General features: G+C 30.1%; 1 protein-coding gene across 3 annotated transcripts in view; it reads right to left on the bottom strand.

The window, feature by feature from the left end:
• Nucleotides 1–654: 654 nt before the first annotated feature.
• Nucleotides 655–19991, bottom strand: part of LOC142317340 (uncharacterized) — a 121026-nt gene continuing 101689 nt past the window's right edge. For 2 of the 3 annotated variants that reach the window (XM_075353817.1, XM_075353818.1), the window contains 4 exons: nt 18678–18827; nt 18441–18575; nt 9304–9437; nt 655–2378 (listed from right to left, as the gene is read on the bottom strand). In XM_075353817.1, the coding sequence (XP_075209932.1) occupies nt 2312–2378; nt 9304–9437; nt 18441–18575; nt 18678–18824 (483 nt within the window). In that variant the 5' untranslated portion in view covers nt 18825–18827 and the 3' untranslated portion in view covers nt 655–2311. Of the gene's footprint in view, nt 2379–5939; nt 6099–9303; nt 9438–18440; nt 18576–18677; nt 18828–19991 lie in introns of those variants that run through there. The other variant, XM_075353819.1, reaches the window with a different exon arrangement.

The following is a 19991-nucleotide window of genomic DNA, read 5'->3' as shown; positions in this document are numbered from 1 at the left end:
CTTTTTTTAGATTTTTTTTTACTATTGATGTGTTCATTTATAAATTATGGTCACAATTAAAGTAACATACATTGCAAATTAACATTGTAACAAAATAAATAATGCAAATATATTACTGTTATTTATTTACTTATAATAAAGTCAACTGACTTTATTATACCTTCCACCGACTAAACTAGAAAAGGGAATGAATAAGGAACATTCCATACACATTTAAAAAAACCTACCTTCCATTAGCATGCTAGGGTCGGTGCTGTGGGAGCGACAGTGCTCTCTCTTCCTTGCAGCTCCCCATCCATTTTCCTATGTGTGCATGCACACAACAGCAAAACACCACACTGCTGGAACTTTGAAGCGCGCACAGTTCCAAACAAAGATTTTTGTATCTTTTTCATAAACTGGGGGATGGATACTAACACTAAGCTTAAGGATTATATACTGTACAAGTATAAAAAAAGAATTAGAGAAAAAAGGACTCATACTATTAAATGTTATCGATAATATCAAGTGGAAACAGGAGGTGCTGCAGTCCTACCCGTCACTGATAATGAAAAAAAAAGAATAAGGAGTATAGGCTGTGTACAAACATACACAATAATAATTAATAGACCATTAAAGATAGAAAAGTTAAAAGATATTGATAAATCAATTTTATCTTTTATTTAAAATCCAACAGGATAACCAATAATTACATGTACTTACAAATAATTTATTTATGTAATGTATTAAAAAATTCAAAACCAACTTGAGATTCAAACCCAAAACCTGGATGTAGACACACAGTCCCACTATGTAAGCTGGATGAAGTGGGTAGCTTTAGTTTTAATCATCATAATTAGTAAAGATAAATAATAAACTTGCATCCGGTTATACAATAATACAATCGATTTGTTTTTACGAAAATGAATGATACATTTTAAATAAAGAAGCAACCTGTTTTCTGTGGAAATTTATTTATTAGATAAAAAAATAAATATCTTAGAATGTCTATTTGAAAATTAATCGATAATACAATTCTTAAAATAGATATAAATATATATAAACTATTGTTTAATCTACTTAATATTTAGGATTTACCTAAAATGTAAGACGTGTGATGAGAAGTAAACTTTCAGGTTTTATAGAATTTTATATTCGTTCATGAGCAATGTTATTTATCAAAATGCATTTAAAAAAACAATGTTCATGAAAAACATGAAAGTTGTGATTTTTATAACAAGTCTCTCTTGTAAGCTTTATACGCATTTTTTTACACTGCTTTTTCTGAGCTAGTGGAATTCCTCAGCATCTACCAAATTATCCAATTGGAACTGGTTCTGGGCTTAAAATGTTCATACATCACCCGCATATTATAAACTACAGTAATATATAAATCTGTGTTTGAGGCATACAAGGTACCTCCACACCTAAGTTGTAACATACAAAATGGAGAAAAATATAATGTTAAATAAATGATATGCATTGGATAAATTTTATTATACCTGTTTTAAATTATGCACACTTGAAAAAATGTTATTAATTTTTTTCTTAATCAAATTTCTTATATAAGATTTTTGAAGACCATACGGATTCTCTAACAAGGATACAATTAAGATGCCTTTTTAAACTTAACTCTGATTAAAATCTTTTGATAAAAGTACAAAATAATTTTGCTCAGTATGAATATTTAAATATAATTTTTCATTATTACATTACATTAATTACATCAATTTAATTATTACATTGTTTAAATGTAATTACATTTTTCATTAAACGATTTCTAACAAAACTTACAAACATAATTTTTCACTTTTTTATGAATATAAAACAGATTTACTAACAAATGACTTTTGACAGAAGTTGCAAACATAATTTCCCTCATTTATATGAACATTAAAAATATGTTTTTGTAAATTGTATTTAATATTAAATGATTTTTGACAGAAGTTGCAAACATAATTCTCCTCTTTTGTATGTGTATTAAGATGTCTCTTTAAAAAGTAATTATATTTAAAAACTACTTTTGACAAAAATTGCAAACATAATTTTTCTCTTCATTATGGGTAATAAGGCGCGTTTTTATATCATTATCATGAATAACAGACTTTTGACAATTTTTTTTTCATATTAGCATGAAAGCTAATGTGTCTCTTTAAACAATTACATGTGAATCTTTTATTGCAATATTCACAAACCAATTTTTTTTCTTTCTGCACAGGTAACTTGTTTTCACTACTTGTATTTTCAACTAAAGTTTCTATCGTAACATCACTGTACGCACACGTACATTCACTGAATTTTTCTTTTATAATTCCATCATATACCGAATTATTTACGCTTCTCTTATAAGTAATACAATTCTTGGTAATTCCCTTGACGGTTCCTTTATCGATTGTAGCCTGTAAATTAAAAATAACTAATAATTAAAAGGTAATTATGAATTAATATAAAAATATATCGATTACAACAAAACTATTTAATAAATTTATAACAGGTCAATATATTTATTACTTCTATATTCATGTTAAATCAGATCTACAAACCCACACATTTTACATATATAAAATTTTATATACAGGATGTCTGTGCTAAAGGTACCCAAAACATAATGGCCTCTATTTAGGAAATCTGGCATTGTAATATCTTATAACACAGCCTCAAATGACAGGATATATCCCCAAGATTTGTTCAGTATACTCTCAGATTCAGCAGAACACACATGTGCAGACAAGCCAAACAATAAATTTATAATAAATAAAATGAAAACATCTCTTACTGCTTGCTTTTTTTCAAATTCTTACAATTAGCACTTTTGTGGTGTGCATCTTTTCATCAATGTATTAAATATTTTTTAAAGTTACAAATTTTTTAAAAAAAGTTTTTAATGCATCTGATGAAGCGGTGTGTATCGCAAAAGCGCTAATATATATACTTACACACATAGGGTGATAAACTTAAAAACCGAACAGAGAGCTTGAACTGCAGTTGTTTGAACACCACCTTTAACACTTCTATTAGCATCATTATTGGTTGTGAATGTTACTACTCTAATCTACTGCTGTCAGTTGTAAACTATTCACAGTTCAGTGTGCAACAAGTTTCACTTTGTGAGTAGTTTTTTCTAACAATGCCCTTAATAGATCAAGGAATGGGTTCTTGTTTTGGAAGCTAATTACTGTTCTCAAATCCTTTCCAGGAAGGCATTAAATATTCGCTGAAAAATTTGTGAATGATAGAATCCCAGCAAAGAGTAGCTTATACGATTCAGTTAGAAAAAGGCATACGAGGCCGATTTCAAATTGCACAACGAAATAGATGACCTTCTGTTATTACTCCAGAGGCCATAGCCACCAATATTCGAAGAAGGATTTGTCGACCAAAAAATTTATAAAACAGTGATCAAAATAAAGCGATGTAAAACACTTATTTTGCCTTAAGATTCTTCACTGTTTAAATTTGAAACCGTATCGTGCAACAACATATGAGACAAACTGAAATAACTTAATGCGATTCAGCTTCTCAAAAACATTGTCGATGGACAGATAGACCCGACAATATATTTTTTGTCGGATGAGGCGCGGTTTCAATTATCAAGGTTGGTGAATGAAACTCTTGCTGTTTCTGGTAATTGTATAGGGGGGCCATTTTTATTTTTACTGTACCGTCAATATAAAAGTGTTCTGTACAATTTTCAAACAATTCTATACCTTATTAACAGATTGTGGGGGAAAAAATGGCTTCTTTCATAAAGACGAAGAAACAATGTGTTGCACATAAACAACTCTTCGGCATACATTCGTGCAGCCTTTACTGTCACCAGAGGACAGTAGCATCTGTGTTCCCCAGATTTGTCTAGTTGCAATTTCTTTCTTAGGTTATTTGAAGGATTAGTTATAAATTGAAGTCCTACACTAGAAATAAGTGAAGGCAAACATTCACAACAAAAAACTAAAGTAACTGAGAACATTTTGCGTCAGGTGACTCTCAGTACGATTACTTTAGCATTGCTGCATCAACTGCACAGGGTGCTAACTTTGAATATCTTTTGTAAAAATATAATATGTTAAATTTTTCTAATGTAAATACAGAATTAAATTTTATTTTATTTTCATTTCATTAATAAAATTTTACATCACAAACATGTTTAGTCTGTACCGGGTCTGTTTTAAATTGCTTACCTGATAAATATTCAAATACGACAACCCGATACAATTAACAACAAATCATCCAGAGCTTATTAAAATGTAAAAGAGGTTAAAATTACCCACATTTCAGTCATCAATTAAGTTTCAAAATAACACCTTTGCCCGACCATATTGACCGTTTATCATTCACACACAGCTTAATAAGTCGATATTAATTAAACAGAATTAAAAACAATTTTTTTTTTATGACAAACACAGAAATAACAATATTTATATTAATTTTTAAGAAGTTAAACTGTATGAAATCCAAAATTTACAAATCAAGTAATAATAATGATAAGGTGGAGCACCAATTAATAATGATAAGGTGGAATAGTGGAGCACCAATTTTCCAGATGTCCAACAACTGGACTACTTAAATTCAGACTACAGAATTAAAAAAAAAAAAACTAATACATTAATTGAAAAAATTAAAGCTTTGCTTCAAAAGGACTTTTTTTATCAATTTTTATTTTACTGGATTTCTTAACCAACTTTTTGCAATTCATTTAGCAAAAACATATACAGTGGAATTTCTATAACTCGAATATTCAAGGGAATAAAAAAAAATTCGACTTACAGGAAATTTGAGTTACAGAAACACACATGTTATGAAATTACTACTCCACTGTAAATTCACTCACATAAAACGTGCAGCACTATTTAAGAAAATATTGCACTTTTTCCATACAGTCTTATTATATCACAGCAATATTATTACACAACATAATTCAGCATTATAAATACTCAATGATAATCAATTTATTACACAAAAATCATTAATGAATGAAAAATACAAAAGGGTATAACTTAATATAAATAGTAAAACATACCGTTGTTGTATATAAAACACAGTTCAATTTTAAACGTTTTTAAAATAAAAACAATAATAAAGTTTTAAAAAATAAAATGAAAAGTGAAGAATTGGCTCTTTTGTAAAAAAAAACTGAATTTTTAAAAATTGATTACAAAAAATTATTGAATGTTGTTTAACATTTATTCTGATGGAGTGCAGTCAACCATTTTTCTATATCTGCCACAGTGGAAAAAACCAATTCTGGTACATAACCTTTTGACTCGACGAATTATCAAACAGAATCAACACAATCAGTAACTCCCATTAAAGTTGGGATCGGTACGCAGGGTAATTCATTATTGTTGTTATCTGAATCGGTCTCTATGGTGTCATTCTCATTTGCCTTTGCGTTAACAGTATTGATTACAAAAATCATCAGTAGGGTATTCGGCTACTATCAAATCTTCATCTATAGAAACATAATCCCGAAAAGTTACGTTGCCGGTTACTTGCAAAACATCGGTAACAGACTCCCAGTCATGATCATCACCATTATTGTTGCTAGAACAAAGATTTTTCACTGCTAGTTTGTTCACATTCTGACAAAATAACCGGTTATGGGTTTTTAAATTCAGCTTTTTTAAAACAAAGGTTTTTTGTAATTCAGCTTATTACAAACTTCTTCATTTACACTGGCACTATGAACATTTTAAAAAATTATTCCACGTCTAACTAAACTTATTAAGGCAACCAATACTAGCTTTGAAATCCATACGATTGAACCGTCTCGCAAAGTAATCGACTTTCTCGTGTAAATTTGATCCACTGATAGGTAAATTTCGATCGTGACTGTTTTTAAACCTCTCTAAAACAGGATAAGAACACCCTTGTTTACAGTAGCAAACAAACCTAAACAGACATACAAAAACTACGCATATGAGCTGAGACGATTATAAAGACACACTGACCGTGTTGTTTAATGTCCTTTATAGAACTGTCTTATGACAAACGAGTTCCAGTGAATACTGATGCCTGATGTATAAGATTTCACTTCCCTCTTTACTGTATGATGATTCTTCCTTCTTTTTTTTTTATCACATAGTAACAGAAGTGAATCGTGCTTGTTTCATGTTTCTGAACTGAAAATAGGATCAGTATTATATGCCTAATGTTAAAACTTTACTTTTTTGTAATAAACTAATCAAATTTTTTACTTTGACTTATAGGATTTTTGTTAGAGTTAAAGGAATTGCATTTTTGTATAACGTAATACAATTTGGCAGGGAATTAAAATAAATATTTTGAGTTATAGGTATTCGAGTTACAGGAATTTGACTGTGTATATATATATATATATATATATATATATATATATATATATATATATATATATATTGTATTTTGTCCTTTGTTAAACTAATTATTAATAATAATTTCTACACACTGCATTTTTTACACTGTTACTGTTTTTTTTCTTACACTGCACATGTATTCAAAATTTAATTTTAATTTTACTGATATACTTTATTTCTTTATATACATTTTTTTAACTAAACGTGTTACCAATTAAATATTAGAATGGCATATCCAGTATATAAGATAGCCATTTCTTAAATTATCTTTTCCAATTATCCAGATTTGGCCTTGCAAAGGTCCATCTGGGTAAAATGTTCCACTGTATGCAAAATATAATACCCTTACCCCTTCATTTTCGACTTTTAAATTTTCTGATTTAATTAAGTCGGTCTTTTCAACTGCTAAAGGATCTTTTTCAGTATCACTATTAATAACATCCAGCGGTTCCTCTTTCAGTTGTACTAAATCTACTTGCTGTAATAAAAAACAAAAAAAAGTTTCGCTACAAAGTAAATATGTTTATGATTTTTTGTATAATTTATAACATAAAAATAAATTGTATCTCCAATTCACTCACCACACACATTAACAGTACAGCCACAGTTAAATTATTATTAATATTAGATGACTAATAAACCAGGTTATGTATGGGAAAACATCAAATACATTTCTTTTGTTAAATATTATCATCCATATTTAAATGTTAAAAATGCTGCTACTCACCTTATGGATTATTCTATAAATTGAAATCTTTTATATTCAAATAATTTGTTAAACTGCTGCGGTAATTTTCCTGGTTTTATTTTTTCCAATCTTACCGACATCAGTGTTAATTTTGCTTACAGTGAAATTTTTTATCGTGATAATTATCATTTACCACAGTTACCGTATTTTGAATTCTAATCTTATACCGGATAATAAAAATATAAATTTTGTAATACAACATTTAATAAATGAATTTGAGTCTAAATAATATTTATTTATTTTTTAAACAGCCACACAAGATTGATGCTTTTGCATGGAACACGGAAATGGAATTTTATAGCACAAGAATAACACCATGCATGACTAAAATTTGATATTCATCATAATATAGAAATTTTTGTAAAGGAATTGCAACAATGTATTATTATAAATATTCTTGATTTTCATTTACCAAATATACGTATAAAAAAATGTAATTTTCGAAGTATTTTTTTCTGGTGTACTTATTATCACTATTATTAACCCCTTACCAGTCATCGACGGAATATTCCAATATAAACTTTTTGTCTGGTTATAATTCATTCTCTACCATAATATTCCGTTGTTTTACTTTTTTTTTTTCTTTAATAGTATTCTACAATGACAGATAACGCTAGTTGTAAGGTTAAATACAGTATGAAGCGAGGGATTTTCATATGTATTTGATCGTAATCAGCCGATCTGCTGCAACCCATCAGGTTGGTCTAGTGGTAAACATGTCTTTTGCAAATCGGTTGATTTCGAAGTTGAGTTCTAAGGTTCAAATTCTAGTAAAGGCAGTTACTTTTATATGGATTTGAAGACTACATCGTGGATACCGATGTTCTATGGCGGTTTGGTTTCAATTAACCACACATTTCAGAAATGTGTCGACCTAAGAGTGTACAAGACTACACTTTATTTACACACATACATATCATCCTCTGATGTAATCCTGACGGTTGTTCCGAAGGCTAAACAAAAAATAAAATAAAAAGCTGACCTGCTGTAATGGCGAAGTGTTTATTTACAGTGTTCTATGAAGTCGGACTCTGAGCATTATATTTCTTATTACATAGTGAAATTCTATAAATATATCAGTATATAAATGTATAATTATGGAAAAAACTTGCGTGCAAATAAAATTATTCAGATAACTGCGTAAATATCTTATACACACGTGTGACAGAAAATTTGTATATAAATTGCTCAATATTTCTAAGTGTGAAATAATATATATCTTGCATGCAAAAAAAAATGGTTTTAAATGACATATTATGTCATAATTAGTCAAAATACATACTTTAAAAATAAAATTCTATTTAAAATAGCCTTAAGGAGCAAGTACATATAGAATTTAATAAGAGAAATATAGTGAATAATGTAAGAGAAATATAATAGTTTTTAAGAGAAATATAATGTTTACTATCTTGTTCATTTACTCTTACATGTGTTCATGTTAGTTGCCAATCCAGATGCTGCTACTGTAACCGAGTGGTCCACGTGATGTGCCGGCAAAAAAAAAAAAAAAAACAGCAAACACAGTTATCACAAATTTAATTCTGAGAAATTATAAGTCAACTTAAAACAAATATAGGGGTTGTTCAGATAAATCATAACTTGGCAAAGAAAACTGAAAATTTGGCAATAAGTTCTTTAAACTTTCAACTTAGTTCATTTACAATTCGATACATTTACTCAGATTTTTCAACTTTTGAATATTTTCAGTCAGATTTTTCAACTTTTGAATATTTTCAGTATCATGTGATTTTTTTGAACTGTGTGATGTAAGCTGTTATCTCACCTTAGCATCATTGAAATTGATCTTTGTCTAGCGAGCCATTTCATCAGGTTTGGGAAGGGAAGTAATCACAGGAGCCAAATCAGATGAATAAAGCACATGCTTCCACAAGTCATTGTCAAAGCGTAAATTTTAATGAAGTTTTGCAGCTACAATCCAATACATGTTACAGGCACATTAATGTAGTAAAGTAGCATTATCTTTTTGGCCAATGTGGCAGTCCCAATCGATCAATCTGGTAAAGCATCAGAAGCATTTGGTAAAGCAACATTTTAAATTCAAGTATTATTAAAGAAATAACCAAAACACGGTAAAATATGTAATGAAGTCAAATTAAAGAATCAACAGTAAGTGCATATATAAAGTTTCACTCATATAAGTAGCTCGATGAATACACTTTGAGAGAGCAAGCATAAACTTCATACATCACTTTCATTATAAAATAATTGCATGATAAAACTTACCGCTTCATTTTTAATTTCATGATCTTCATATTTAATAAACTCGGTCCCTTCAATCGCAACACTTCAGTCACTTCATTATAAGTATCGTAACCGTTACAGAGTGGCTCCTCTCTCCCTTGCAACGATTCACTTTCCTAAAACATAAAATCAACAATTTAATGTTACTGTTAACGATATGGTGAAATTTCCCATATGACATGACAAAAAAAAACCCAAAAGTAAATAAAATTATACTTACACAATCAAGTGTAATATCTTCAAACTAGACTCCTTGAGTTGAGCTAGGCCTATATTCCACGAACATTCATTATATCTGTGAGCTTTGTTTTTGATAAAGCTGTGACTTTATTTTCGAGGCTGAGGCAATAGCTCATATAGACGGTAATATAGAACAATATCCTTGCGCTTATGAGATCCTTACTTCCCAGGAAAATTATTACATTAAATCACAACAAACCTAGACTTAGATGTCTTAACATGTTCCATACAGTTGTTCCCATCGTCAAGAACGCACACTTCTACATTGTGTTCTATTGGTGTCTACATCAATCTTTTGTAGCTACGCCGTTTACTATACTATGCTGTACACTACATGAAGTATTTATTTATCTTGCCCGTTCTTGACTCCGGCAACAAGAACAGTGGTTAGAGGCAGTAAAACGTTTTTGAAATATTTTATTTTTTTTTATTTCCAGAAAAAAAAATTACAACATATTCTTGTAAAAACCTTTCTTTATTATACAGAACTTTATCGATAAACAAAAAATCGTCATTAGTTTTCATTAGAGATTTTTTTTGACAACACACTTTTATTAAGAATAAACTGGTAAATACATTTAAAAATCAAATTAGAAAAATGTCAATAATAATCATTATTTTGTTACTTGTATCACTACTATCAGTGCTAAATTCACTTTCAGGTTCATAATTCCTCATGAAGACATAATCTTATTTAATCTAAAGAACAAACATCACTAACTAACTACTTTAATGGTTGGTTACACGCAAACTGAGGAGCAGCATTGCAACACCAAAATTATTGATCGAACGATCTGACAAGAATCAACATGTCTGTATTCAATGACCCTATATAACGCAAGACGTAAGAGCCATGAAATATTATAGTCTTCTGACATGCATGAATGATTATGTCTGTGTGTTTTTGTCTGAGAGAAACAGCCGCTATAAATATATAACTTCATAACATAAAATTGGGTTTTGGCACTACGCACAAGAATATGATATACAAAGAAACGGCTATTGACCCCAGGGTCAAGAACACAATATCAATAAAATTAAGAAAAATTAACACTGTATGCCTATTATTGTTTGGGAACACATATAACAAACAAATAAAACAGCCCCGCTTTTGATTAAGTTATACCAAGAATTACACCTGTCACTAGTAAATTAAATTTTCTTGACCTCAGGGACAAGAACCGTAAAGAACATGTTAATCAATTAATTCAGACTTCTTGTATTTTAACAACAAGCATAAATATAAATTTTCTAATTTCTTTGTGCGTACTTGTGGATTAAATTGCGTGTGTACTATTATGTCATTAAACAAAGAATTATACTACACAAATTGTAGATTTGTTTTTTGTTGTTATTTAATATAATTTTGTAATAATTTAATAATAATTCGGTTGATTCAGCAATGTTGAAAGGAGTGCTGTTATGGAGGACTTTTATAACAGACTTTAATCAAAAACAGAATCTTCATTTTCATCATATAAAATTGGAGGCAACATAGTGTCGGTGAGTTTTTAATTTAACTTATTACAGTACATAAAATATGCAACACAATATGTAAAAACCCTTAATTAATATACATTTAAGCAGCATTTAAGAGTGTCCAGCAACTCTTAGGAAAGAGAAGATAGTTATAGGGAAAATAGACTGGTTCTTATTAAAAAAAATATGTCCATACGGGTTTCAAGTTCAAAGAAAACATTTCAAAGGGCTAGAAAAACTTTTCTGGTATTCAGTAATCATTTCTTTATTCTACAGATTTTTTTATTTATTTTATTATCATATTTAGAGGATTAGTTCTACAATGAAGTTAATGAATTTAATTGAATTACCATACATAAATAATTATCTATCTTGAAGACCAACAGAATATTAAAGCCTTGTAAATTACCTCATATAACAGGTGAAGTGTATCCTGGTGGGTAATGCATCTAGCAAAAAGAGAAATGATCTATTTTAATTTTCAAGGGAAAATGTTTTAGTTTTTTGGGATAGAAGTGACATTTCCAATTTCATTGTCAGTAAGTAATATTTATAGTCGCTGATACTCTCATACAGAATTTTAAAAACTTTGCTTGAGTATTACGATTTTCACTCTGTATAAAAATCAATTATTATTAATGAATAAGTAAGTCTTAAGAGAATAAAGCTCACCGAAATGAAAACACATTTAATCAATAAATCACTCTCAGGCTTGATTTTTAATTGCAACTTACTCATAAATTATGAAAGTAAATAATTTATTTTGTCGATCATCAAAAATTTCTCTAACTGCAACGGCATGTAGTTTCTGCCTTAATTTAGTCGTTTGAAATTATATTTTAACAAATGATACGTCATTTTGTCATAATAAAATTCTTAATGATTAAGCCACTAAATTCAATTTTAATAAAACTTATAAGATGAAGAAGTAATAATGATTTCAAAATTAACGTAATCATCGCAATGTAAAATTAACAAGTTTATTTATAGACTAGTAAAGAAAAATTATATTTTTATTAAACTTTTTGGCATATTGTTTTTTCTTTTTGGGTGATTTAATGCAGTTCCAGGTGAGGCACAGTAGCAGGAAAGTTTCTATTATCAAGAAATAGTTTCTAAAAAACCGAACTCATCTTCCAGCTATTCATGATGCAGCCTACCATCGACATCATCTGTCCTTCCAATCTGCTCTCACCCATTTCACATAAAATATTTACAATATTAAATCTAATGTTTATTTCTGAATCATTCTGTTATCACATACCATTACTTTGTTCTAAGTACTGTATTAAATTCTTAAACTTATAAATTCATTTTTTATGATTTTACCTTCAAATATCTTTTGTATACCAAAAGAAAAAAATTCAAAAAAGTGGGCCATATGAAGCGTGTTCAAAAAAAGAGAATTTTGAAATTTTTCAGGTTGTATTAGTCTGATTCTCAGGATTTTTTTGCTGTACTGGTAAACATGTCTGAAGAGTATTTGTACATTTTTAGTCATATTGGATGTTTTGTCTGTTGTCAGCTGTCAAAAGGATAACACATGTTTTGGTACGATCGGTGATTTTTTCTTGTATAAATAATGTATCAGAGAATTTGTATTAAATTTTGCTACAAGAATGGAATAAAGTGTAGCGATGTTTTAAAAATGTTAAATATTGCTTTTGGTGAGTCTGCTATGAGTAAAGCAAGGGTTTACGAGTGGTATAAGCATTTCTAAGGTCTTGAAGAGATTGAAGACGACGAGCACTCCAGCACATCAACTAACGATACGTGGAAAAAGTGAAAGAAATGAATTACGAGTGGTCACCGAATCAAAATCTGAGAAATCGCTGTTGATGTTGGGATATCAATAGACTCATGCCGTGAAATTTTTTAGGATGTTTTGGATATGAAACATGCGACACCAAAATTTGTTCCAAAAGTGTTGAATTTCGAACAAAAACAGCAGCGAATGGAAGTTGCTGAGGAGTCGCTAAATAAAGTCAACAACGATGCAGACCTACTGAAGTGAGTCATTACAGGTGATGAAACACGGGTTTATGGATATGATATTGAAACTAAGGAATTGTTCCAGTAGAGACATTCTGAACCACCAAGACCGAAAAAGGCTCGACAAGTACGGTTGAAGGTGAAGGTTATGGTCACCGTGTTCTTTGATTTTAACGCCATGAGCATCAGTTCTTACCAGAAGGTCAGACAATCAATAAGGAGTATTACCTACAAGTCTAACATTGTTTGTGTGATGCAATCTGAAAAAAAGCCCGGATTTGTGGCAACACAATTCATGGCTTTTGCACCATAATAATGTGCCTGTTCACACTTCATTGCTTGTTAGTCAATGTTTAGTCAAAAACAACACTATAATGATTTCTTTTTGGGGGTGAAAAACGCCTATGGCATAATCATCGCCCAGATTTTTTTAAATAAAAAAATAAAAGAAACTAGGAGTAGTCTAAAAGATAAATAAAACTTACAACTAATATCACAGATAAAAACTAAAATAAAACCAAAAGTAAATAGACTTTAATGAAGTCCAATATGGTTGTAAAGCGCCCATTGTCGGATAACAGAATGACTAAAAAGAAAACTAAAATAACAAAAATGAAATAAAACTTAAAACTAATACAAGCTATATAATAAAAAATTAAAACTAAGTTAAAAACAAAGATAAAAAAAAAAAATGAAATAAAACTTAAAAGTAATATCATTAAAGACTTGCATCTAATATCACTAAAACCTTACAACTAATATCACAGACAGTCTTAAAAATAGAATACATTAATTAAAAATAAAAAAGCATAAGTAATAAAAAACTACATAAAATTTAACAAAGTTTGATAGGGAATGTAAAAGGCTCCCTACTCGGATAACAGAATCAAAAACACAAAACCACAAAGATTAAAATAAAAAACAAAACATATGTAACAATATTAAATTTTTTGTATTAACCCAGCGCTATGCGAAAACAGAAACATCCGGTTTAAAACTTCATTACCATTGCTCAAGACACCACCGATGTTTCTGAGTAGTTAAAATTTACGATGCAACGCCGCATAACATATGCAATCTATGAGTATGTGGCGCACATTCATGTGGCAATTGCATCATACACATAGGGGTGCATGTCCTGCTGACATCAGGTACTCATGTGTGACTCTCGTATTTCCTATTTCCAATCTACAGAGGACCATTTCCAAATGACGAGTTTTTCTGCATGAGGAGTCCCATGGTAAAACAGAATCTTTAATGTGACAGAGTTTATTATCAACGGTAGCCGTCCAGTCACCTTGCCACTTTCCTCATACGGATTGTTTTACATGATTAATAAAATCAGAAGTAGCAACACAAGTGGTGAAAGGAGGTTGATTACATACGTCTTTGGCATAGGAATCTGCATGTTTATTACAGGAATCCCAACATAGCTAGAGACCCAGCAGAAACTTACTTGTGTGTTGCGATTATTCAACTTGGTGATTGTGTTGTACATTTCAATGACGATAGAACGTCTGGAATAAAAGTTTTCCAAGGCTTGGAGATCACTACACGAGTCACTACAAATAAGGATGTTTCTGTACTTAGGGTTAATGATATTTAGAGCCTTATTTATAGCATGTAGTTCAGCAGTAAACACACTTGTAATACCTGGTAAACCAAACATATAAGTTCTATCATTGACAACAAACGCACAACCAACGGTATCGTTCTGTTTCAATCTATTAGTGTACATCACCACGTCTGAGTTCATCTTGGAGAACACACTGAAACATTTGCTGGAAAACTGTAGGTAGTGTTGATTGTTTATTGTATGTCGTAAGGTCAAACGTAAAATTTATAAGGTTTATTCCCCACGGAGGATATGAGCACGGATACATTGGATAGAATGACGGTGTACATTTATATGCTGCAGTAGATGTCGGGCACGGACACCTACAGGAGCAGTACAACGTGGATGGTCCTCATATCTTCCTAAATTAGGATTTCTAAGGACTGAGTCGAAAGCCAGGTGATTTCGCTGTCCTTTGAGGCGATCAAAATAAGATAATAAAAGCTGGTTCCGTCTATCCTAAAGTGATGGCTCAGCACAGTCTACAAGTAAGCTTGCAACAGGGCTTGATCTAAATGCACCTGTGGCAAGCCGAAGGAAAGCATGATGTACAGCATCCAGCATTTTAAGCACGATATGACGAGCTGAAGAGTAGGAGACAAAACCATAATCTGAACAGGAACAAACAAAGGAATAGTAAAAACGTATCATAGATGATCGATCGGCTACCCAATTGGTGTTACTAAGGACTCGCATATCATATCTAAAAGTTTGGAACATTTTGTTTTTAATTCTTTGATATGTTTGACCCAAGTAAGACGGCTATCAAAAATTAATCCTAAAAACTTGATGTAAGGAGAGATGGCAATAAGCTCTCCGTTGAGAAAAACATGCACAATAGAAGGGTTTTGTAACAAAGAAAAGACTACACATTTTGTTTTTTCGGATGAAAACTTGAAGCCGGTACCCTCGACCAAGCTTCAAGGTGAGAATATAGTGTAACACGTAATGATACCCAAGCCCCATGTGACTTTCTTTTTCTATTCCCAAAAATAAAGAGACCTTAAAAGGACGTCATTTCACAAGCATAGATAGATTAAAAGCGAATCGCTGTAAGAACTAAACACTATTCCAAACATCGAGTTCCAGAAATGTTTTGCACATTGGAAAAAGCACTGGCATAAGTGTATATCTAATGGGGACTATTTTGAAGGGGATAACATTAATGTATATGAATAAATAAAATTCTTTCCAAAAAACAAAAATTCTCGTTAATTTTGAACACACCTCATATTATAATTTCTCTATCAAAAACCATAATTTCATTTTACAATTTATTTTAAATACATTTTACTCTATCTCTTTTTAGAGCTTAATTTATTGTTAATTTTGTACAAAATGAATGTGCATTTGTCACAGATCATACAACAGTTCATAGTATTAAACAGATTTTAGTAAATGTCTGCTCATATTCTTAATTTATAAATATTATATTGATGTTTTGGGTGGTGAAGTTTCTTAAAATTCCTTTTTTATTTTTTCTAAGTATGTCTTCTGCACTATAAAACTTGTGGTAAAACTACGGTTATATAGTATCTTAATTTTGTGTTTTTGGATAAGGATTTTCTCATTGTGAATGTTCCTTGTAAATTGATAAGCCACTTCCTTCTTTTTCTAACTAGCAGGGCAGGGCTCATTTTGCTCACCCAATTGTTGCTCCCTGAACCCTTGACGCATTCATTTGCTCATGTCTGTGAGAATATTAAGTATCTTACAGAAATATTTTAAGAAAAGAAATATTAGTCTGTTGAGAATATTTTTCTGAACATTATAGTGTTTTTATATTTAAAATAGGCTTAAGGAGCGAGTAGATATAGAATTTAATATTTTTTCAGAGAAATATAATAGCCATATTGATAACAAGGAGTTGAGTTAGGGATGCTACCTTGTTTAATTAGCCTTGTGTGTTTGTGTTAGTTTGCAGTCCAGCTGGTGCTATTGGCGTAGAGTAGACCACATGGTTTGCTGGTTGGATGCACGGCAACCATTCTCTCCTGTTAAATCTCCGGTTAAATACCATTCTCCTGTAAGAATCCTTTTCTTTTTTTGCTGCTAAATATTAACTAATACCCTTTTCTTTTATAAGTAAATAAAATTACAAATATAAAAAATAATAATCTATGCAAAGAAATTAAATTAAATAATCTCTAAATTAACTGACAATAGACTGCCAGGAGAGTCGGCTGACCCACCACCATTGGTTTTCTCTGCGTCAATAGCAGCTAAAATAAAAATGTGAGCACATACAAAAAACAAATCCACCAACCATCCTTTTTCATAGAGAGTGATATACATTAATGGTAATCATTTCACCTAAATATGTAATTTTTTGATATTTAAATATTAAAATGTTTGATTTTTTTTATCTATTCTCCTTCTGAAATTTTCATTATTGGGATTTTGTTTCTATTATTAGCAAACTATGTTGTTTAATTGTATGAAATATGTACCAATTTTGTTTAAACAATTTTCTAAATCTTGAATATTGATGTTCACCTTTATGTCTCTAGCCAAAATTATTATGTTGTCAGAAATGTTAAAATATTTATACCGTAAATTAATTTTCACAAAAAATAATTTTTCACTTATCAAATAAAAATCTAATTCTTCATGATTTTTAATTTACTCATAGCTGAAAAGATTCATCTACATATCTACTGTTAATCACAGTAAGAGAAAAGTGAGAAATTTTAATTATTTTAAAACAGTTGAAAGATAACATTATTTTAAAATGGTTGAAAGAAAAAGACTTTCAGGCTGTACGAGATAATTCATAAATGTTTTACCTCCACTAGACAAATGCATCTCTAAGAGTCATTTTACAATATTACGATGAATATTACTACTCTTGTTCTGACAAAGATAACCCAAAATTTTGCCACCAAAATTTCCACCAGTCCCTTGTAATTCATTCATACACTCGGATACATGTCAGTACCACTAACATATTATTTTTTTGGTTGTAGGTAATGAAAAATAATAATGAACTGAAATTTTTTTGGTATAAATTACGAGGCAAAATTAATTGTTTTACACATGACAAGTATAAATTATTTGTTAAATCACTGATAAAAAAAATTAGGAAACAGTTATCACAAATTTAATTCTGAGAAATTATAAGTCAACTTAAAACAAATATAGGGGTTGTTCAGAAAAATTATAGCTTGACAAAGAAAACCGAAAATTTGGCAATAAGTTCTTTAAACTTTCAACTTAGTTCATTTACAATTCGATACATTTACTCAGATTTTATAACTTTTGAATATTTTCAGTATCATGAGATTTTTTTGAACTGTGTGATGTAAGCTGTTATCTCACCTTAGCATCATTGAAATTGATCTTTGTCTAGCGAGCCATTTCATCAGGTTTGGGAAGGGAAGTAATCACAGGAGCCAAATCAGATGAATAAAGCACATGCTTCCACAAGTCATTGTCAAAGCGTAAATTTTAATGAAGTTTTGCAGCTACAATCCAATACATGTTACAGGCGCATTAATGTAGTAAAGTAGCATTATCTTTTTGGCCAATGTGGCAGTCCCAATCGATCAATCTGGTAAAGCATCAGAAGCGTAATGCTTCCCATGATTGCAAGTTCAACATTTTAAATTCAAGTATTATTAAAGAAATAACCAAAACACGGTAAAATATGTAATGAAGTCAAATTAAAGAATCAACAGTAAGTGCATATATAAAGTTTCACTCATATAAGTAGCTCGATGAATACACTTTGAGAGAGTGATTATAAACTTCATACATCACTTCCATTATAAAATAATTGCATGATAAAACTTACCGCTTCATTTTTAATTTTATGATCTTCATATTTAATAAACTCGGTCCCTTCAATCGCAACAGGATCTGTCACTTCATTATAAGTATCGTAACCATTACAGAGTGGCTCCTCTCTCCCTTGCAATGATTCACTTTCCTAAAACATAAACTCAACAATTTAATGTTACAGTTAACTACATGGTGACACTTCCCATATAACATTGCAAAAAAAACCAAACGTAAATCAAATTATACTTACACAATCAGGTGTAATATTAACTTCAATCGGTTGATGTGGTAAAAGCAAGCATAAAGTTTCCTCTGTGGTACCCCTTTCATTTTCTAGTTTGATATTGTTAGAAGACAGAATTTCATATTTGTAGATATTCTTTACAGGTATATACATTATCTTCAAAAATAAAAACATTCTAAGTTAAAATTTGATTATTTAAATAATAAATAATAGTAATTACTGAATTTTTATTAAATAAATACTCAAAATATTACGGTGTTAATTAGTCAATGTTAGCGAGCGTGGATTAAGTTTGGTTAAATTATATTTATAAAATAAATAAATAAATATAAATAACCATTTATATTCTGTTTTGAATCCGTTTCGGCCCATTTTTCACCGAAATTCGATTGACTACTTTGTTTTTAAATAAAGCTGTAGCTGCGGTGGCGTTAATATGTAAGTACCGTGGGTTGTTTTGAATTTTTTTTATTTGGTGAACCACACCGCCACTGTTCCATGTTCACAAGTTTTGTCTACCATCACAACATTGAAAAGGAACATATACAAATATTCCACACTGAAATATCAGATGAATTCAACTCTATTACAATAGCGACTAATGGTAAATGGAAGTTCACGAGTCAAAGTTTTGGAATTTAGTAACAGGGGAATGAAATTATCAGATAACAGCATCTACTGCTTTCTGCAATATTTTGTTCTCCTATTACGTACCAGTGTGCATTACATCTCAGCAGCCCCTTGTACTTAAAATGTACTTTGAATCTCTCTCTCTCTCTCTCTCTCTCTATATATATATATATAAATTAAATTAATAAAAAAACAAATACATACTAAATGAACATTCTTCTAAGCGTAATATATAAATCAATTAGTATGTTTGATGTTTGCTATTGAATACATTAGACTATTTTCTTAAAAAAGCCATTTCAAAAGAATCCAAATGAAACATAAAATTCAAAGCTCAGTAATTCTGAGCAATTAATTTGATCACCTTCAATTATTTTCATACTTTAATAAACCATAGTAGATAAGCTTAGGATCGGGAAAATACAATATCTAAATGACCGATGATATCTAATGATATCTAAATGATTTGAATAGCGATGATCCGTGCAAGATCAAAGTCGGAGCTAAGATATCAATATTCTAATCAATTAACAATTAGTTTTATGAGTTACGGTGACCTGTTAAGCTAATAATCTGTTCTGTGGAGAGAGGTTACAGTTTTGTGGTAAAACTATAAACTACCTTAATAGTTGTTCGGTCTCAGATGAATGAGTGCTTTCTTTATAAGGTGATTAACCATCATATAAAAGA

This window comes from Lycorma delicatula, chromosome 1 (genome assembly GCF_047948215.1).
Source record: "Lycorma delicatula isolate Av1 chromosome 1, ASM4794821v1, whole genome shotgun sequence".
In the NCBI taxonomy this organism is placed as follows: Eukaryota; Metazoa; Arthropoda; class Insecta; order Hemiptera; family Fulgoridae; genus Lycorma; species Lycorma delicatula.
The sequence above is the reverse complement of the archived record's forward strand: the minus strand, read 5'-3'. Positions and strand labels throughout refer to the sequence as shown.